The sequence below is a fragment of the Telmatherina bonti genome (genome assembly GCF_933228915.1).
Source record: "Telmatherina bonti genome assembly, chromosome: 23".
NCBI classification, from domain to species: domain Eukaryota; kingdom Metazoa; phylum Chordata; class Actinopteri; order Atheriniformes; family Telmatherinidae; genus Telmatherina; species Telmatherina bonti.
Window position 1 is genome coordinate 21,924,250 of NC_136632.1, and position 16,311 is coordinate 21,940,560.

The 16,311-nt window shown below is 39.0% G+C and overlaps 1 protein-coding gene across 2 annotated transcripts in view; it reads left to right on the forward strand.

Moving 5' to 3' along the window:
- The window catches only part of creb3l2 (cAMP responsive element binding protein 3-like 2), a 39,317-nt gene that overhangs the window by 17,191 nt on the left and 5,815 nt on the right, over nucleotides 1-16,311 (forward strand). Inside the window, exons 2-8 of one of the 2 annotated variants that reach the window (XM_079262996.1) lie at nucleotides 9,904-10,147; nucleotides 10,836-11,035; nucleotides 11,122-11,200; nucleotides 11,750-11,970; nucleotides 12,260-12,406; nucleotides 12,777-12,835; nucleotides 13,198-13,266. In XM_079262996.1, coding sequence (XP_079119122.1) covers nucleotides 9,904-10,147; nucleotides 10,836-11,035; nucleotides 11,122-11,200; nucleotides 11,750-11,970; nucleotides 12,260-12,406; nucleotides 12,777-12,835; nucleotides 13,198-13,266 — 1,019 coding nt within the window. Of the gene's footprint in view, nucleotides 1-9,903; nucleotides 10,148-10,832; nucleotides 11,036-11,121; nucleotides 11,201-11,749; nucleotides 11,971-12,259; nucleotides 12,407-12,776; nucleotides 12,836-13,197; nucleotides 13,267-16,311 lie in introns of both variants that reach the window. The other variant, XM_079262995.1, reaches the window with a different exon arrangement.

A 16,311-nucleotide genomic window follows, 5' to 3' on the forward strand; every position in this document is an offset into this window, starting at 1 on the left:
ACCAGGATCATATGGTGCACAACAAGGTTTTGAGTCAAGTTTCTACCTTAAAGTCATGCAAAATGTCTCAGAAACTGTATGCATAAAATATTATATGTTTGGCTTTATGGTGTTAAGAGCTGAGAATGAATCTATTAGAGTAAACTGAGGCCTTGTTCCTTTTACTTTACTTTTACTGTTTTCTGTGCTTGTTCTTTCATATTGTTCTGCACTTTGGGAGCAGTGATGCTGTTTGGAAAAGTGTTATATAAATAAAGTTGACCTTGACCTTTTTTTTCTATTTAAGTTTTGTATATTATCACATATTTGGCCATCTTTAATATCGGACATCATATGATTTGGACATAAGGAAAGGAAACATATTTAAAGTCACACATGTCCAACATGTCATATTTCAGAGGTTGTTATAGTTTCCAAGACAAGACTTGAGTTCTTAAACAACACAAATAAACTTCTATTTATCTATTTTATGTACAAGTTAGGAAAAGTGGTGGCGGGTATACACATCCAGGGACACATGAGAAGAAGTTATATAAATTAATACCTAGAAAAGGAGTTTAAAAGGCAAGTAATAAACATTTTAAACACAATAAACTGAGCTGTACTGAGGGAGCGCTCATGCTCAGGTTGCATTAATCCAAGTAAAAGGGGAAAAAGGGTGAAAAATAATAATTAAATAAACAAAACGGCTTAAGGTCAGGGGAAGAATCTCAAGTTTCAAGGATACTGTAAACATTATAGATATTTCATACATGCACAAAGCTGAAAACAGTGATATTATTATGAAAATAGTCATTCTTTGCTGCTGTTATAACCTCAAAAGTACCTTCTCAGCTGTATTATTACTGCAGCTGGTACTTTCATAGTGTCTCTTCATTTTGGCAAGTCGGCCTGGGATTGATTTCAGGAATCAGGGTCAGGGAGTGTCTGTGTTGCAGTCTTATACTGGTGAGAACCAGCTCCAGTCTTCCTGGGAATGAGGACGTTTTTGTTAAGCGAGGTCATTTGGAGTGAGATCATCTGGCCAGGATCAGACACGCAGTGTGTGTTTGTACATCAAGTTTGGATTAGAAGAGAAAACTGTCTTATAGCTGATTTAAAGTCAGAGACTGTAAGAGACACATGAAGCTCCACACAGTCAGTACTGACCCAGTATGGACATGCCGTTTCGGTGCTGGTAGCTCCCCTCCCAGATAGGACGCAGATAGCTGAAGCCATGCAAGGTCTGTGATTTGTCCTGTTTTACTGACACACACTCTGTCAGTGTCACGGCTGAGACAGCGTCGCGGCCTCGAGCCCGGTGCTCTTACAGCCGGTGATAAGTGATTTACAATCCTGTTCGCTATCACCGTTATCTCACTCATGGTTTCTTTCAGCTGAAGGCTGGCAAACGCCAAGAGGCCGCAGTTGTTTTAGAAAGATTTCTGATGTTTTGTTTCGGTGCAGACTGTTTGGGGTTTGATCAGTTTCGGAAGGACCGTCTGGCTTCCTTGTTAGACTTACAGTAACCTGGTTGGCATGAGAGGCAGCAGCTGTGGCTTGTTCCATCTGCGGGAGATAAAATGTGATATGGGCTTCAGTGAAACACAGAACAGATCATACTGTTGCACCGTCACACTAAGAAGTGATTCCCTGTTAGCTTATGACATCTGTGGTCTCATAAGGTTGACATATATAGTGACATTTTTTAAGCTTTTTTCCAATAGATTCTCTTTTAAACTCTTTTAAAGTACAAATTTGTACTTTCTCCATGTATTTATTTTATGGTTTTAATTTTTAAACAAAAACTATCTGCTTTTGTGTTTCATCACCATGAAAATAATGTTCAATATAAACATAAACATAAAAAGTGACCCTTCATGTCAAGCACGGTATTACCACTACTGAAGCTGCGGAGAGTCATAAATATGAAAATGTCCACATCTTGCACAAGTTGGAGTGTTCACCAAAGAAATGATGTACAGAATTATACATAGTTTAGTTTATGTTATTGATACTGATAAGTTACAAGCAGGCCCTTCGTGTATTTGGTACCTCCTAATAGCTAATGTCGAAGTGTAAAATCATGTGACTGGAGCATAGACTGCACATGAAAGATGGACAGAACCTCCAGCAGTAAAAAGTGAAGCCTATGTGGAAGTGCATAAAACTGCAGTTCCCTCTTCATCCACTAGGGGCTGCAAAACAAAGCAAATCCCCATAGACTCCTAGCTTTAGCCCGCTTACCTCCATTAGCTGGTTAGCTCCTGTTATCTCCTGTTATCTCCACGTTAGCTCTTAGCTACAGAAAGCTTGGAGTTCGCTCATAAACTCACTGTTAGATTGAATGAACTTGCCTGTCCAGCAGAAAGCTGCAACTTCCATGTCAGTTCTGAGGTCCCTCATGAACCGTCTCCATCTGGTAAACGCTACGCCCATATAGACTCGTTTTCCCACGGTTGTTATTTCTTTTTCTTTTCTTGGGTATTTTTTCCTCCCTCTTGCGGTACAAAGACTATGGATGCTCCTCCATTTCAATGTAAAACAGCAGTTGAATCATCCATGCTGGTCTTTGCTTGTTTCTCCTTCTTCCCATAACGGCGATTCACAGCTAATACACATAAGGCTGAAAAGTTTGTCCCCTTTCAGCTACCATATTCAAAGATGCAACATGCAGGCCTGTGTATTTATAAATAAGTCATTCTAAGCTGCGAGAACGCTTTCGTTTGGCTGTGATTGGGATTTGACTTTGGTCAAATACGTATTTATGAAAGCAATTCTGGATTTTTCTAGTTAAAAGCCAAATTAGCGACACACTGTTCTTGTAAGTAAAGGAAGAAAAGCCTGAACTGCAAACCGGTCAGCAGCTGTGAGATAGAAACCTACTTTTGTCTACATTTCTAGTTTTATATTGGATAGTTTAACATGGATGCAAAGGAACTGAACTTTCCGAACAAAACTGAAACTGGATAAACACGTTGGAAACATCTCCATTAAAGTTGCTGTGAAAAATCTCTGTTATTCGAAAAGGAAAGATGCCACATGTATTCAGCTCAGGGTTTTACGTATTCTACACATTGTTCGCATTTCGAAAGATTCTTTAGCTCATAGCTGCAGATATTTCACAAATACAATCAATTAAAAAACAATTAATAATTTAATTTGTTGTTTTAATTTTGTCTTTTGACTGATGATTCAGTATGTAAAGGTTTGCTATATAACTGTGTTAAACAAAGGACTGTAAACAAGGAGTAGTATCTAAATAAGCCTTGGGCTTCCCACTGCTTCTTCTCAAATAAGGTACTCTGGTACAAATGTGAATTTTTTTTGTTTTTTTTTGACTGTATATGTGAGATAAAAATTAATTAATTAATTAAAAAAATTCTAAATCTGTGGATGATCTAATATGTAGATCTTTCCCTCTTTTCTTCATATTTTGTATTTTAGAAGGACAATATGATGATTCACTTTCTAATAGACGTCTTAATCAGACTTTGATTTTTACAGTTACTGATGATAATGAAGTGACTCTGTAAGCAGATGGTGAGTGTTCACAGCGCAGATAAAGGTTCAGACGTTCCTTCAACCTTTCACTCTGGTTATCTGGTGATTACTGGACACGTGTTGGTCGTTTGTGACATTCAGAGCTGAAGATGTAGATCCAAATCAAACTAATGACTCATTCGGTCCTTCTCTGTGGGAGTTCACATGTGTGACTGTGTTTGTTTGTTTTATTATTGTGCCATCAGCAAAAGTACACACAAGTGAGTCTAGGGCAAGGTACACACACTTAAACACTCATCTGGACACACTGGAGGAGGATGACTGTAAGGCCTGTGTGTTTTTACTGACGTCAGACATTTTTCCATGAAGGTTTTTTATACATCTGGTTTGACTTTTAGGAAGAGGAAAGTGTTTCATCATCCAGTTTTTCCTCTTCTTGTTTAAGAAGTGTGAAGCTCTGGTTACGGAGGGTTAAAACAGATGATCACTTTGCTTTTTGGTTCATTTACCTTTTAGCAACCAGCCCACCAGTTCAACAAGTTGTTGAAGAAACAGGACATCGTTTTTTTGGGCTCGGGTTGCTTTTATTGACCAGCAGCTTGGCAGGAAAAGCCGTCAGAGAGATCGGCGAATGACATGCAGGAAAGGGTCAAAGGCTGGAACTGGAACCCAAGTTGGCTTTTTTAGAGATGTCGCCTCTACTGGGGAGGCTGTTCCACAATATAAGCTGCACACCACCACAAATCATGCACGTTTTATTAGTCCTGGTGGAAAATTAACTATATGCCAGATATTTTAATATCTGACTCAATTCTAGCACAAAAACATGGAGGTTATGAATAAAAGGAGAACAGTGGAAAGTAGTTCTACTGTCAGGATCTAGTTATACACTCTGCAGACAACACCGTAGGGGCAAGGCCCAGCGGATCCCCCTCCGATCCCAGTCAGGCTCCTTCTGGCCGGTGGTACAGGAGCATCTAAACTTGGCGACAGCTTCTACTTTCAAGCGTGTTTTGACGCAAGGTTTGCTGCCTGTAGACCCCCCAAAAAAAGTGTCATGAGCCCCCCACACTCTTCTCGCCTGCAAATGAACATGCAAAGTGCAAAAACACAAAGAATAACAGGATCACCATTTTGTGATGGTTGAAGTAACTCATAATGTTTATGCTAGCTCTTTAGCTCTTTAGCTCTGGCAGTGCTCTCCACTTTGGAAATACAAGGTGCTGACTCTTTTTGCAGCGGTTGTCTCTCTCTGTTTCTTCAGCTCCAAAAGATGAGCCCTTAAAATCAAAGAGGCGCCCCACTTTTCTTTTTTTTGTTTTAATCAGTGTCCAGGATGCACATAATGTGCAAAGATTGTCTATAGTGTCAGACATCTCACACTAACACAAAACAATGTCATGCCGGTTCTGTCCCTTTCTTTACTCGACAACTACTTCGTCAACGACTGTTCTTTAGGGGTAATGTCTGATCCGGGTCGCCTTCAGGTGAACGTTTTGCTTTGTAAACACACGGTGCTATAGCTCGCTTTCTGGAGTGTTTTATAAGGAGGGAGGTCTGCGAGAGCGATTCACATGAACGTACAGGTGTCAAACTCCAGTCCTCAAGGGCCAATATCCTGCAGGTTTTTGTCGTCTCCTTGCTCCAACACACCTGACCAAAATTAATAAACAAGTTGACAAGAACCTGCTGGATCGACTTGATTTGAATCAGGTGTTTTGGTCGAGGAAAACAACAAAGACCTATCGGATACCGGACCTCGAGGACTGGAATTTCACACCCCAAACGTACACGAATGCACAGCCGAACCAGCTGGAGCTGGAGATCAACATAGAGAGATTCTAGCTAGTTAGGTGCTGTAATCCAGATAAAATCACATCAATATTTCACATTGTGACTTTTTCAAATGAATTCAATCCAGAAATAATCAATTAGACACAATATTGTAATCAATGCTGCGCATTAAACACCAACAGACAGAAGATGGATGATAGTTCATGTGGGGTCAGTTTAGTTAGAGAAAATGAAACATGAGGTCAACTTAACATTTATTACCTCAGCTGACAGCAACTTTTATGTTTGGGGCGACCATGTGGGATTCTGAGTTCAGAGCTGGTGAAGTTCCTTTCGACTTTGCAAGTTGGAAATCCAACTGGGGCCTGGAGGACTCCAGTTAAACTGTTTTAATGGGATGTCAGCTTCTAGTTTCAACTAAAAACCACCATCTGGCACCAATAATGTCCAGTAACAAGCTTTGCTGTCGGTTTCCATCTGAGCAAGTACCTTTTTTAAAGAGAAACCTGAAGTTATGATCACTTCCTGATTATTTCAAGGAAACTTGTTGACTTTTTGAAAATGTTCAGCCTAAACTACTGTCATGTCTTCGTCTAGGACTGACTCCATGTTCCTGCTCGTGAAGCTCGTCTAAGCCCGAAAAGCCACATGCAGAACGTGGATCCTTAAATAAATAAACATACACTACCAGTCAAAAGTTTAGACTTACTTTCCCATAAAATCCAATGGGAAACTGTGTCCAAACGTTTGACAGGTAGTGTACATTTCAGATTTGTTCGTGCTAGCCTGCAGCTCTCATCTGAATGTTCTTCATTCATAATAAAAACCTATCAGCCGTCTGGTGCGTTAGCATGGAATCTCATGCACCATCCATCCTTTATTTTTCTCCCATCTTCCATCAAGTGACAAGTTTGAACTCCTCAGCCCTTTCTGACCCAGTTTTAAGTCTTTGCTTCGTCTCTCTGATTTGATTAAGATCGGACACATTAAAAGTACGGCTAAGCCTCCGCGAGGAATCTTTCACGATGCTGAGCTCAGGCGATAATCAGTTTGCATTTCCTCCTCCATTTACAGACTTCAATTAAAAGATTAGCATCTCCTCTTTCAGCAACGTCCTGCGTTTGTTTCTCTGTTACAAGAGAAACTTTATTCAGAAGGAAAAGAGAAAAGCTTCTTTGTTATCCCTCAGTTCTGAGTCGCGCCCTTACTTTAGTTTAACCTTCCAGTGTCCATATTTAGGCTTCAGCCCCACACGGTTCTGCTTCCCAGCTGGAGGGAGTCGGGTTACAGCCGGGCCCAAATAACACCTCTCTCACAGGCTGCAGAGACAAAGAGGTTTCTGTTGTGTTTGTAAGAGTATGTGATGAGTTACACCCAGCTGTGCATCCCACTCGCACACGGCCACAACCACAAGCTGAAATGACAGGGAGCTCATGAAGCTGGGCTGGGTCAGTTTGGTGCGGTTCTGGGCTCGTACAGCCCGGAACTGGACGTCACCTTCTTCTTTCTCCTAAACGAGAAGAAACTTTATTCCTTTCTGTGTCCTCGTTTTGTTAAGTTTGGTTTGAATTTAAAATACTTCTCGAAGTTTGGAGATTTTCTGGCGTCTGGAGCAGGAATGTGTTGATGAGGAGAAAAAGGAGGTGCCAGAATATGCCTTTGTAATTCATGCAATTACTCCTCCCTGGAAGCTACACCCCTTTTACTGTTTATTCTCCCACCAGCATGTGTTTAATGGTTTTTCCTCTTTATAAAAACAATAAATTAGATTTTAAAAAGAATTAAATTGAACTCTTAAAACCCTGATAGATCACCAGCGTCCCCAAGAACTGTAGACTACAAGGTAAATCCATGATGGGCGATCTTTGATATCACAAAGATACAAAAATACAAAAATAATGGTCCTGTATGGCTGAAATAAAAGTTTTTATCCACAGAGGTGCCAAAAACGAGGCAAGTCATCCATGGTTATGTGAGGATATTTGGTAAACAGCAAAATAAATAACTGTAAATAGCAAAAAAAAAAAAAAAGAGCTAAATCTACAAAGTACTGTTTGTAATAAATTCTTTTTTGTTGTTTGGGTTAGACTTAAAGTTGCTTTATCTATTGATGTTGATTGATTTACATCGTTTTATCCTCTTAATCTGACAGCAAAGTCTGACCAGAGTGAAGTCATGTCTGGATGTTGACTGGGATTAAAAGGTTGAGGTTCTGTCTGCAGTTTTACATTAAAAAGAAAAAAAAAAGGTATAAAGAGGCAAAACGGCTCGAGGTTTTACGGATTAATAAGCACAGGCCTTGAAGCAAATGTATAGTTTAATTAATGATCAAACAAAACCTAAAACTCAGTGTTTGTGTGCATACAAGCTCAGCCGGAATAGTGAGTAAATCTATGTTTGGTAGATCATTTCCTTATAGCAGTAGTTCTATGGATAATCTATTTGTAGGATGAGCTGAAGAATGGTGCATTTCAGATAGTTCCCTTAAAACCCTCCAAGTCTTCTTTACCAAACTAATTTTCTGCAGTTTGCTCATGTTTGGAGTCATTTGTTGGACTGGGTGATCAGAAGAATCAGTGTGGAAAGTTGTTTACAGGCCCATTCCACACACCCAACTCCGCTGCTCATTCCACAAATGCCTTTTCCTTAAAAATGTGACATCATTTAAAAGGGAAATAAACATGTTTTCCACTGGTATAAAATATATTGCCAAGAAGTATTCTTAAAACAAATAAATATTCCAACAAATACATACATTTCAAATGCTTTGTACAAAAACATGTAGAGTTTATTAAGATATAAAAAGTTAAATAATACTGCATAAGATGGCTGCAGATGCTGTTGCTAGGAGACGCTTTGGGGTAAAGTAAAGCACTGTGAGCTATTTTAAAAGAAGTTTATTTTCATCGCAGTTGGTTTTCATCAGTGCCTTGTACAAGACACACACACACACACACACACACACACACACACACACAGATTATAATTTTCAGTCATATCTTTGGTTGTCTTTGTGTCACACTGATCTTTATTCTGATTGTTAGAAATGGACCCACTGGTGGATGAATGTGTAAATATTTGTCTTCCCCCTTGAATAGACTCACGGTATGCTGTTAGTGTTTAGATTACACACACACACACACACACACACACCGAGGCCTGCAGACAGGCCATGTAGGGCTGCATGCAGCAGCAGCAGTGAACAGGTCATCCGTGTGCGAGACAGAGAAATGCAAGAAGTCTTGTCTTTGTGAGTCTGTAATGGAAGCCACATGCTTGACATTCAGCCATCCGCCCTCCTCCCGTTTCTGCTGCTTCCATCTTGATTTCACTTTCTCCTCATTCAGGCGGACGGTCTGAGTCCAGGCATCATCTGTCATTCGCTGATCATTACAAAAAGCCAAGCGATGGAAATTTGACAGCTTTAAAAAATCCTTCTTCCTCCTCGTCCTAAAAATCTGTTTCCTTATTTAATCATTTAACCAAATAAAAGCAGCAAGTTTGTTTCATAATCTTCCTGATGTTACGTCACTTAACACACGTTTCTCTGTTTATTTCACTTTTTTTGTCATCTTTAACTTTAATTACTGATAAATCTTTTTTATTCTACCTGCCAACAGAGCTTTAGGGGTTTTATTTACTGGGAGCAGGGAGTTTTTGTCAGTAAAGAACTGGAAAAATGTACTTATTTAAGAGGCTGATATGACAGACAAGATGAAAGCTAAACTATTCCTGCATGGAAATATGCACAATTTCTGTGTTTAGGAAGAGAAAACAGAAACACGGATGCATCAAAGTGATGCAACTCAGATTTTTGACATAAATCAATGAACCCTTTACAAGAAATAATAGGCAAAAAAAATCTCATTTTCTAAATTTAAAGTATTTTTTGGAACTTTACCAAAAGGTAAAAATAATCATCTTTTGTATTGACATGTAATATTTAGTCCAAATGGTTTTCACCTGGAGCAGAAAACAAGTACCAGACTGTAAATAACAGGCTTCGCAGCAAAGATTTTACCATCTGATGATGAAATGCATCGCAGAAGCTGCTTTAATCATCTACATGTACTTGGAGATGAAGATTTTTGTAGTATGCAGCTGATTATTTACATCGTGCCTCGTTTATTTCTTTGTGTTCAGATCTCTCCAGCTGTTTGTGGGTCAGTGTGTTTTGAGCACATCTGTAGGCTTCTACTTTGACTGCCTTTTGTTTGTGCCAGTCATAACACCTGGATATGGAGGAAGATCTGATCTGCACACTCTCTGTGCTGAGAGGTGGAGGAATGTGGTGGAGGATATATGATGGGGGGATGAGAGAGGAGACATGTGGTGGGGGGGAGGGCTTGTGTGTTGACATCGAGGTGCTTTGTCAAGGTTTCACCACACTGAGAATCACAAACTCATAGATAAAAGTAGTGATTAGTTCGGGGAAAGTTCCTGATTGGCTGTGTTGGTGTTTCCTGAGGGGGAAACTTCAGAGAATGTGCCAATAAAGAATTTAAGAGTCTGTAATTACAGACCTGCAGTCGCAGAATCCCACAGATGCAGTAATTTTCTGTCTCTTCTTACGTTCTCGTCTTGCATTAAAATATCTCCAACGACCATGATGTCTCCTTTCTGCAGCACTTCTCTGAGCTTCTGGATGACCTGTCCCAGGATGCTTTGCTGGGTCAGCTGTTCAGCGACCCCTTCCTGTCAGGGGGGAGAGGTGGAGTGGAAGCAATGGAAGGTGAGGACGGTAGCGAGCTGTCTCCTTCTTCTCCTCTGCCGCCGCACATCACTGCCGAGCACAGCTACTCGCTGTGCGGCGATAGCAGACCTCAGTCGCCGCTGTCGCACCTAACCGGAGAGCACGGCAGCGAAGCTGGTGAGGCACAAAAATCCATGTTTGTTTTTTTTATTTTTAATATAAACTGTTTATAAGACATTTTATTTTAAAATATCTGTATCGGTGCATCCCTAGTTATCAGTATCTGTATCGGCTCAATACCATGTGTGTGTACTCGTACTTGGTATTAATAAAAGTCTTCCGATACCATGCCTGATACCTGATACCCAATACCCGATACCTGATACCATACTAGTCAAAAATGTGCGGATGTGTTTGATGACACGCTTCAGACATGTTTTAAAAGAAATAAATGTCTTGAATTTTAAAATGTGACATTTTTTGTTTCATTAAAATCTTTGTAATCTTAAGATCTTTGTTTCAAATCCACACATTTATAGTTGTATTTAGGTAAAATGTGTCGAATCAGAATAAAACTTGTTGAAATTGTTAGATCTGTAATGTTATTATATTTGTATTAGTGAGGTAACTTCAGAAAGGAGGGGTCATTGGTTACAACCTAATGAAATCTTACACAGTTATCACAGCAATAATAACCATAGTCACAATAATGTTCACATAAAGAAATTTGGTATCGGCAAATATCAGTATCGGCAGATATTCAAATTTCAGATATCGGTATCAGAACTCTCAAAAAGTGGATCTCTAAAAAAAAAAAACTACCAAAATTGGAATTTTTTTCCTTGTTTTGTCTGTTGTTCAGCAGACTCAGACGGAGATTCAACCGAGTGGGCCATGGAGCAGGAGGAGGCCATTGAGGCCCTCCTGTGTGACACTACATCTCTCCTCCCCACCCTCTCCTTCTCTCTGGCCTCCAGCGAGGCCCCCCAGGCCCCTGAGGGCCCAGCCGTGGCCCCTGCAGCTCAGACACCAATCAGCAATAACATCCAGGGCAAAGCCATCAAGGTGGGACGCCACAATACCAACATAAAACTTGGTAGTTTCTTGTAGTTTCATGCTGGTTGTAATGACGCTCATCTCTGTGTTTCCAGATAAAAGAGGAGAATATCATCCCTCAGATTAAACTGGAACCTCATGAGGTGGATCAGTTCCTCAACCTCTCACCCAAAGGTCAGAATTGAGACGTTTTATCTTGTTGTTGGTTATTAATTTGGTGCTGCGAGGACCCCTGCTGGTCAAATGTGGGAACAACCACAACAGCCAGCAGGTCCACGGTCTGGATGATGTGTCGTCTCGAACAACTTTCCTTCACCCAGTGCAGCTTTGTAGATTTAATACTCCCCTTTCTGCTGGAGTATTGTTCTTTGCTGTTATGTTTATGCTGGATCGGACAAGGGGAAACAAAGAAAAGAGAAAGCGAGAGCAATAAGTACACAACAGAGATAGAAACCAGACAAGCAGCTGTTCAATTTGAAAAACTTCGCAAATCATTGTACATCCTCTGTAAGAGAACAAAGCAGATGATCATTAAGAGCCCTTACTGGAAGAACAGCTGGTTTGTGATGCTGGTAGCAACAACATTCGGGATTTTACTCAAAATATGAACTTTTTCTGCTCAATGAACCCAAATCACGTCCAATACCGTCACCGACTAACCTTCAAATCTTTTATAATGCTGCAGTATCGTAACGCCATTGTTTCTCTGCTTATGTTATCCAGCTAGCAACCGTGTTTCAGGTCTGGAGTCTCTTCAGATGCCTCCCACTCCTCCCAGTTCCCACGGCAGTGACTCAGAGGGCAGCCAGAGCCCTGTCCATGCCCCACCAGGCCTGTCCTGCCCGACATCCCCGACCAGCCCAGCTCCTTCTCAGACCAGCCTGAAGGTGTCTCCTCGTGCTGCTTCCTCCTTGTCAAACTCCCCCCTGCTCACAGCTCCTCATGTAAGAACGCCATGTTATTTATACCTGCTCACAACTTCTCATGAAGGCTGAAATTATTTTAATTTTGTCCTCCTGATTTGCTGTTGAAAACAACATGTGCCATCTTCTTTGGGTTTTTGTCGATCTTTGTTGATTTAATGAGCCTTTTAATGGAAACAACGTTATAAACTGTGATAACGTGCAACAGAGATTAATTTTCTAGTTGCATGTTGTTCCCATTTTATATCAATATTCTCCATATTGCAGCTTGGAATAAAGCTTATTTATTGTTTCTCCTCTTGTTTTGCAGAAACTGCAGGGGTCAGGACCGCTGATGCTGACCGAGGAGGAGCGTCGTACGCTGGTGGCTGAAGGTTATCCAGTTCCCACCAAACTGCCACTCACCAAAGCCGAGGAGAAGGCTCTGAAAAAGATCCGGAGGAAGATCAAGAACAAGGTAAGAACCAACCAGATGCAGAAATACAACCTGAATTAGATGAACAGATATGGTTCCATTTTGAATTATCAGAATTTCTGAAAAGAAAAGAAAAAGAAAACAGCGTTTGTTCTGTTGTGGAACAATTATTAATTGTTCCGTTACTAAAATAATATTCCCACCAATCTGTTTTATTTAGTCTGAAATAAACAAAATTTAAAAAAATGTTTTTAACAAGATAAAACCTTTATGAATGTTATAGCCAGTGTACAAACACACATCATGACTTCATATGGAAACTGTTTCAGCTGTGTATATTCAATCCAAAGACATATAGCAAACCTTAATCATTTTTCTCCAAAATATTTCTAAATATCTATTTTTCTGTCAGATTTCAGCTCAGGAGAGTCGCAGGAAGAAGAAGGAGTACATGGACACTCTGGAGAAAAAGTAAGTCCACCTTCTTCTTTCTTTATTTGGTCATCATAAATGTAAAAATGAAAATGATCTGAAAAAAAAACAGATAAAATCACATATCCATCAAGAGTTCTCTATCTTTAAAATGCTCAAACTTCATCATTACGAGTTTTAGAAGTAAACGACTTAAGACTCAACAAAAACAGATGAACATGTGATAAAGACTACCAACCCGCGTACTGCCCCACATATATGTATTCTGCAAATCTTTAGACAAAGGCATCGTTAACAAGACATTAATACTGTGACAACAAGCTTTTCAGAAGACTTAATAAGTTTTTTGAATGAGGCTGATAATGAGTGACTAACCCTGCAGTACTGCTGTTTGACCACAGGGTGGAGACATGCTCCAATGAAAACAACGAGCTGCGAAGGAAAGTGGAGACTCTGGAGTGCACAAACAAGTAAGAACACATTAAATACATACTAGCGCTTATATCTTACTTTGTACATCATCAGGTCATGTTTTTATGGAAGGAAAAAAAAGACAAAAGATGTCTGTCATAAAAAGAGGCTTTAATTTTTTACAAACATTTAAATTCGTCATCTAATTTTAACTATTTCCATCGGAGAATTAACAGCAATAACCAAGTATTTAGTAGCAACTAATGTCTTTACTTTGACAAACTGTTTTACAGTCACACCCAGGTTTTTACAAACTTTAAACCCAGAAATTTTCTATAAATCCAATGAAATCTCCAATATTTTCAAGTTTTTAAAATTGTATTTAACAGCTTCAGACAGATTTTCTTCCTCTTCACTGACAAACTTCACTATATTTTGAAAAAAAATGAACAAATATGGAATTTGATGCAGCAAATAAGCAGGAAAAAGCAGGTTTATTTTGTGTTCATTGTTGTTTTTGTCTGATTGATCTCAGCATGATGCTCCATAGATTTACAAAAGGAAACACATCTGGACAGATCTCAAACAGAAACCATCTGCTGGATGTCTTTGTTTCCCCCTCAGCCTCTTTATGTTGACGTCAGAGCTGGAAAACCCAGACAAATTGATCCAAAGTTGTTTATGATACAATATGCTGAAGAAAATTATGAATATTTGAGCTGCAGAGTTTAGAGAATGTGACAAAATAATAATGATAGATTATCAGAACCACACAGAGATGATGGTTTTGTAGTTGCAGAGCCATGTTACTGTTTAAAGCAGACTCCAGTTCATCTGCTTCAACTCAGATGCAGGGAAGGAGGAAGATTGCTGTCTCCCTCCTTCAAGCTCTCCCTCCCTCCTCATCTCCTTTGTAGTAAAGAAATACCTTCAGGAAAGCTGAAACATATGCTACTGAAATGCAAAGCTCACAGTTGCAGAGGCGAGTAAGGCGTTCAAACATGACAGTAAGCCAATATGTGTGCTAATAGGACAGAGGCAGAGAGATTTTGCTTTTAATAAAAGTAAGAATCATGAACTATGAGTGTGGAAATGCTGCCTGACTGAAGTTTGATCATTTGTAAATAAAGCTGAATGAGAAGCTCCCGGTGGAAACGTTCAGCTGCAGTTTTGCATGCATGCATAATCATGAGTCTATTTTGATGTAAAATGCTCAAGCTGCATCTGACACACTGTGCTGTGGTTATGCATGGATGAGCTGAGCCCACAGCTGACTGGAAACACAGCTGCTTCAGGACTGGTTTGATACTGACTGGCTAAAGTGGGTTTTACCGTCTCTGCTTAAAGAGATTAATGGAGCAGTGTGAGTGTGTTTGTTTGTTTTTGTGATGGAAAACTAAAAGAACCGTTTTCAGGAATTAATCTGGAAAACAAACTCTCAGAGCAGCATTTCACTGGTGTGGAATAAAATAATCAAATGAATGCACAAGATAAACATGATAAATAATTGAAAGTGCATTTTTAAAAACATGTTGACATATAAAGTTTTCTTTTTTACAAATGTTTTTTTCTGTTTTTTTATTTTTTTATTTTATTCATAGCAATGAGACATTACACATTTCATGAACATGCTTATATTTCATTTTTTGCATAATTTACACAAACCCTTCCACCAGGGAATGTCCAAAGTGGGCCCTCGAGGGCCGTTGTCCCACAGGTTTTATGTCCCTGCTCCAACGTATCCGGCTTATACTAAACAGATCCAACAATAAATGAAGGTTGCGCAATGACTGATTCATTTGAGTCACATGTGTTGGAGTAGGATACATGGAAAACCTGCAGGATTGTGGACCTCAAGGACCGGAGCGGGACACCCGTGGCTTACATCTTATTTCTGCATATTTTAGTACAAAATCCAACCAGAAATACATTTATTACTGAAGGAATCTCTGACATCCAAGCAGTGTCTGAAACTCCACAATGCCTGCTAGTTTCTCCCCTTAAACCGCTGAAATGCTCTGAATATTAATTGCCATCCATCCTGAATGGCATGCATCTCCTCATGTTGAACACTGGGGGGCAAAGTCTGTATAATGACCAGATTAACAGATGTAGGTAAAAAAGGAGGCATTAAAGTAACTAAGCTTTTAAGTGGACATTGTTCTATGGCTCTATAAATTTTCCTATTCTATTCTATTCTATTCTATTCTATTCTACTTTTGTCATTTAGCAGATACTTTTCTCCAAAGTGACTTACATGTAAGAGTGAGATCAACACAAGAAATTAAACCCTCCATGCAATAGTCCCTTTGTTAAATTACAAGACACAATATTGTCTTATTTAGTTTCTAATTGTGGCAAATAGCAGGAGGAATCTTTCTAACTCATCCTGAGGAGTAGAAGAGTTAAACTAAGAGCAGAAATGTGCTGAAGAGCAAAGTCTTTATTTAGAAGAAAACATTTTACTGTGATATATTTATCTAAAAGGAAATCTCTTTTTTAGTTTAAATACAACAAATGGCAGAATTTTTATCTCAAAACATGAAAAGTAATTAAAGTTATTGTACAAATGACAAAATTAGTTGTTTATATAAACATTTCATGAACAAATTTTATGTTTATTTATTATCCATTGCTTAAATATGATTAACTTGTACACTGGAGCTGCATTAGTTGTTTCCGCAATTCTTACAAAGTAAACAATCAGTTACATAATTTTCAAATATAGTTGGCAGATATAATTATAAATATTAGCATTATTATTAAATACAAGCAAGTTTAAATTAGATTTAATATTCATGCATTAATTAGTTTGTGGTGATTATGATGCAGTGATAATCTAAAAGTAAAAGTGATTTTTATTCTTAATACTTTAAATGTTGTAATTATTATACTTGGACACTTTCACATTTTCTTTGAGTATCATTTAAAGGAATACATTTTCCATATTTACGTAATGACAGTATGACAGATTGAGCCTATTGGCTTTTTTTTTTTTTTTTTTTTACTTACTTTTTAAAACCATTAAAAAATTGCAGCTTTATTGGGTTTTACTGCGTGTGACTTCTAAGCTGGCCTATCAGAGGAGACTGGTCCTTTCAGGA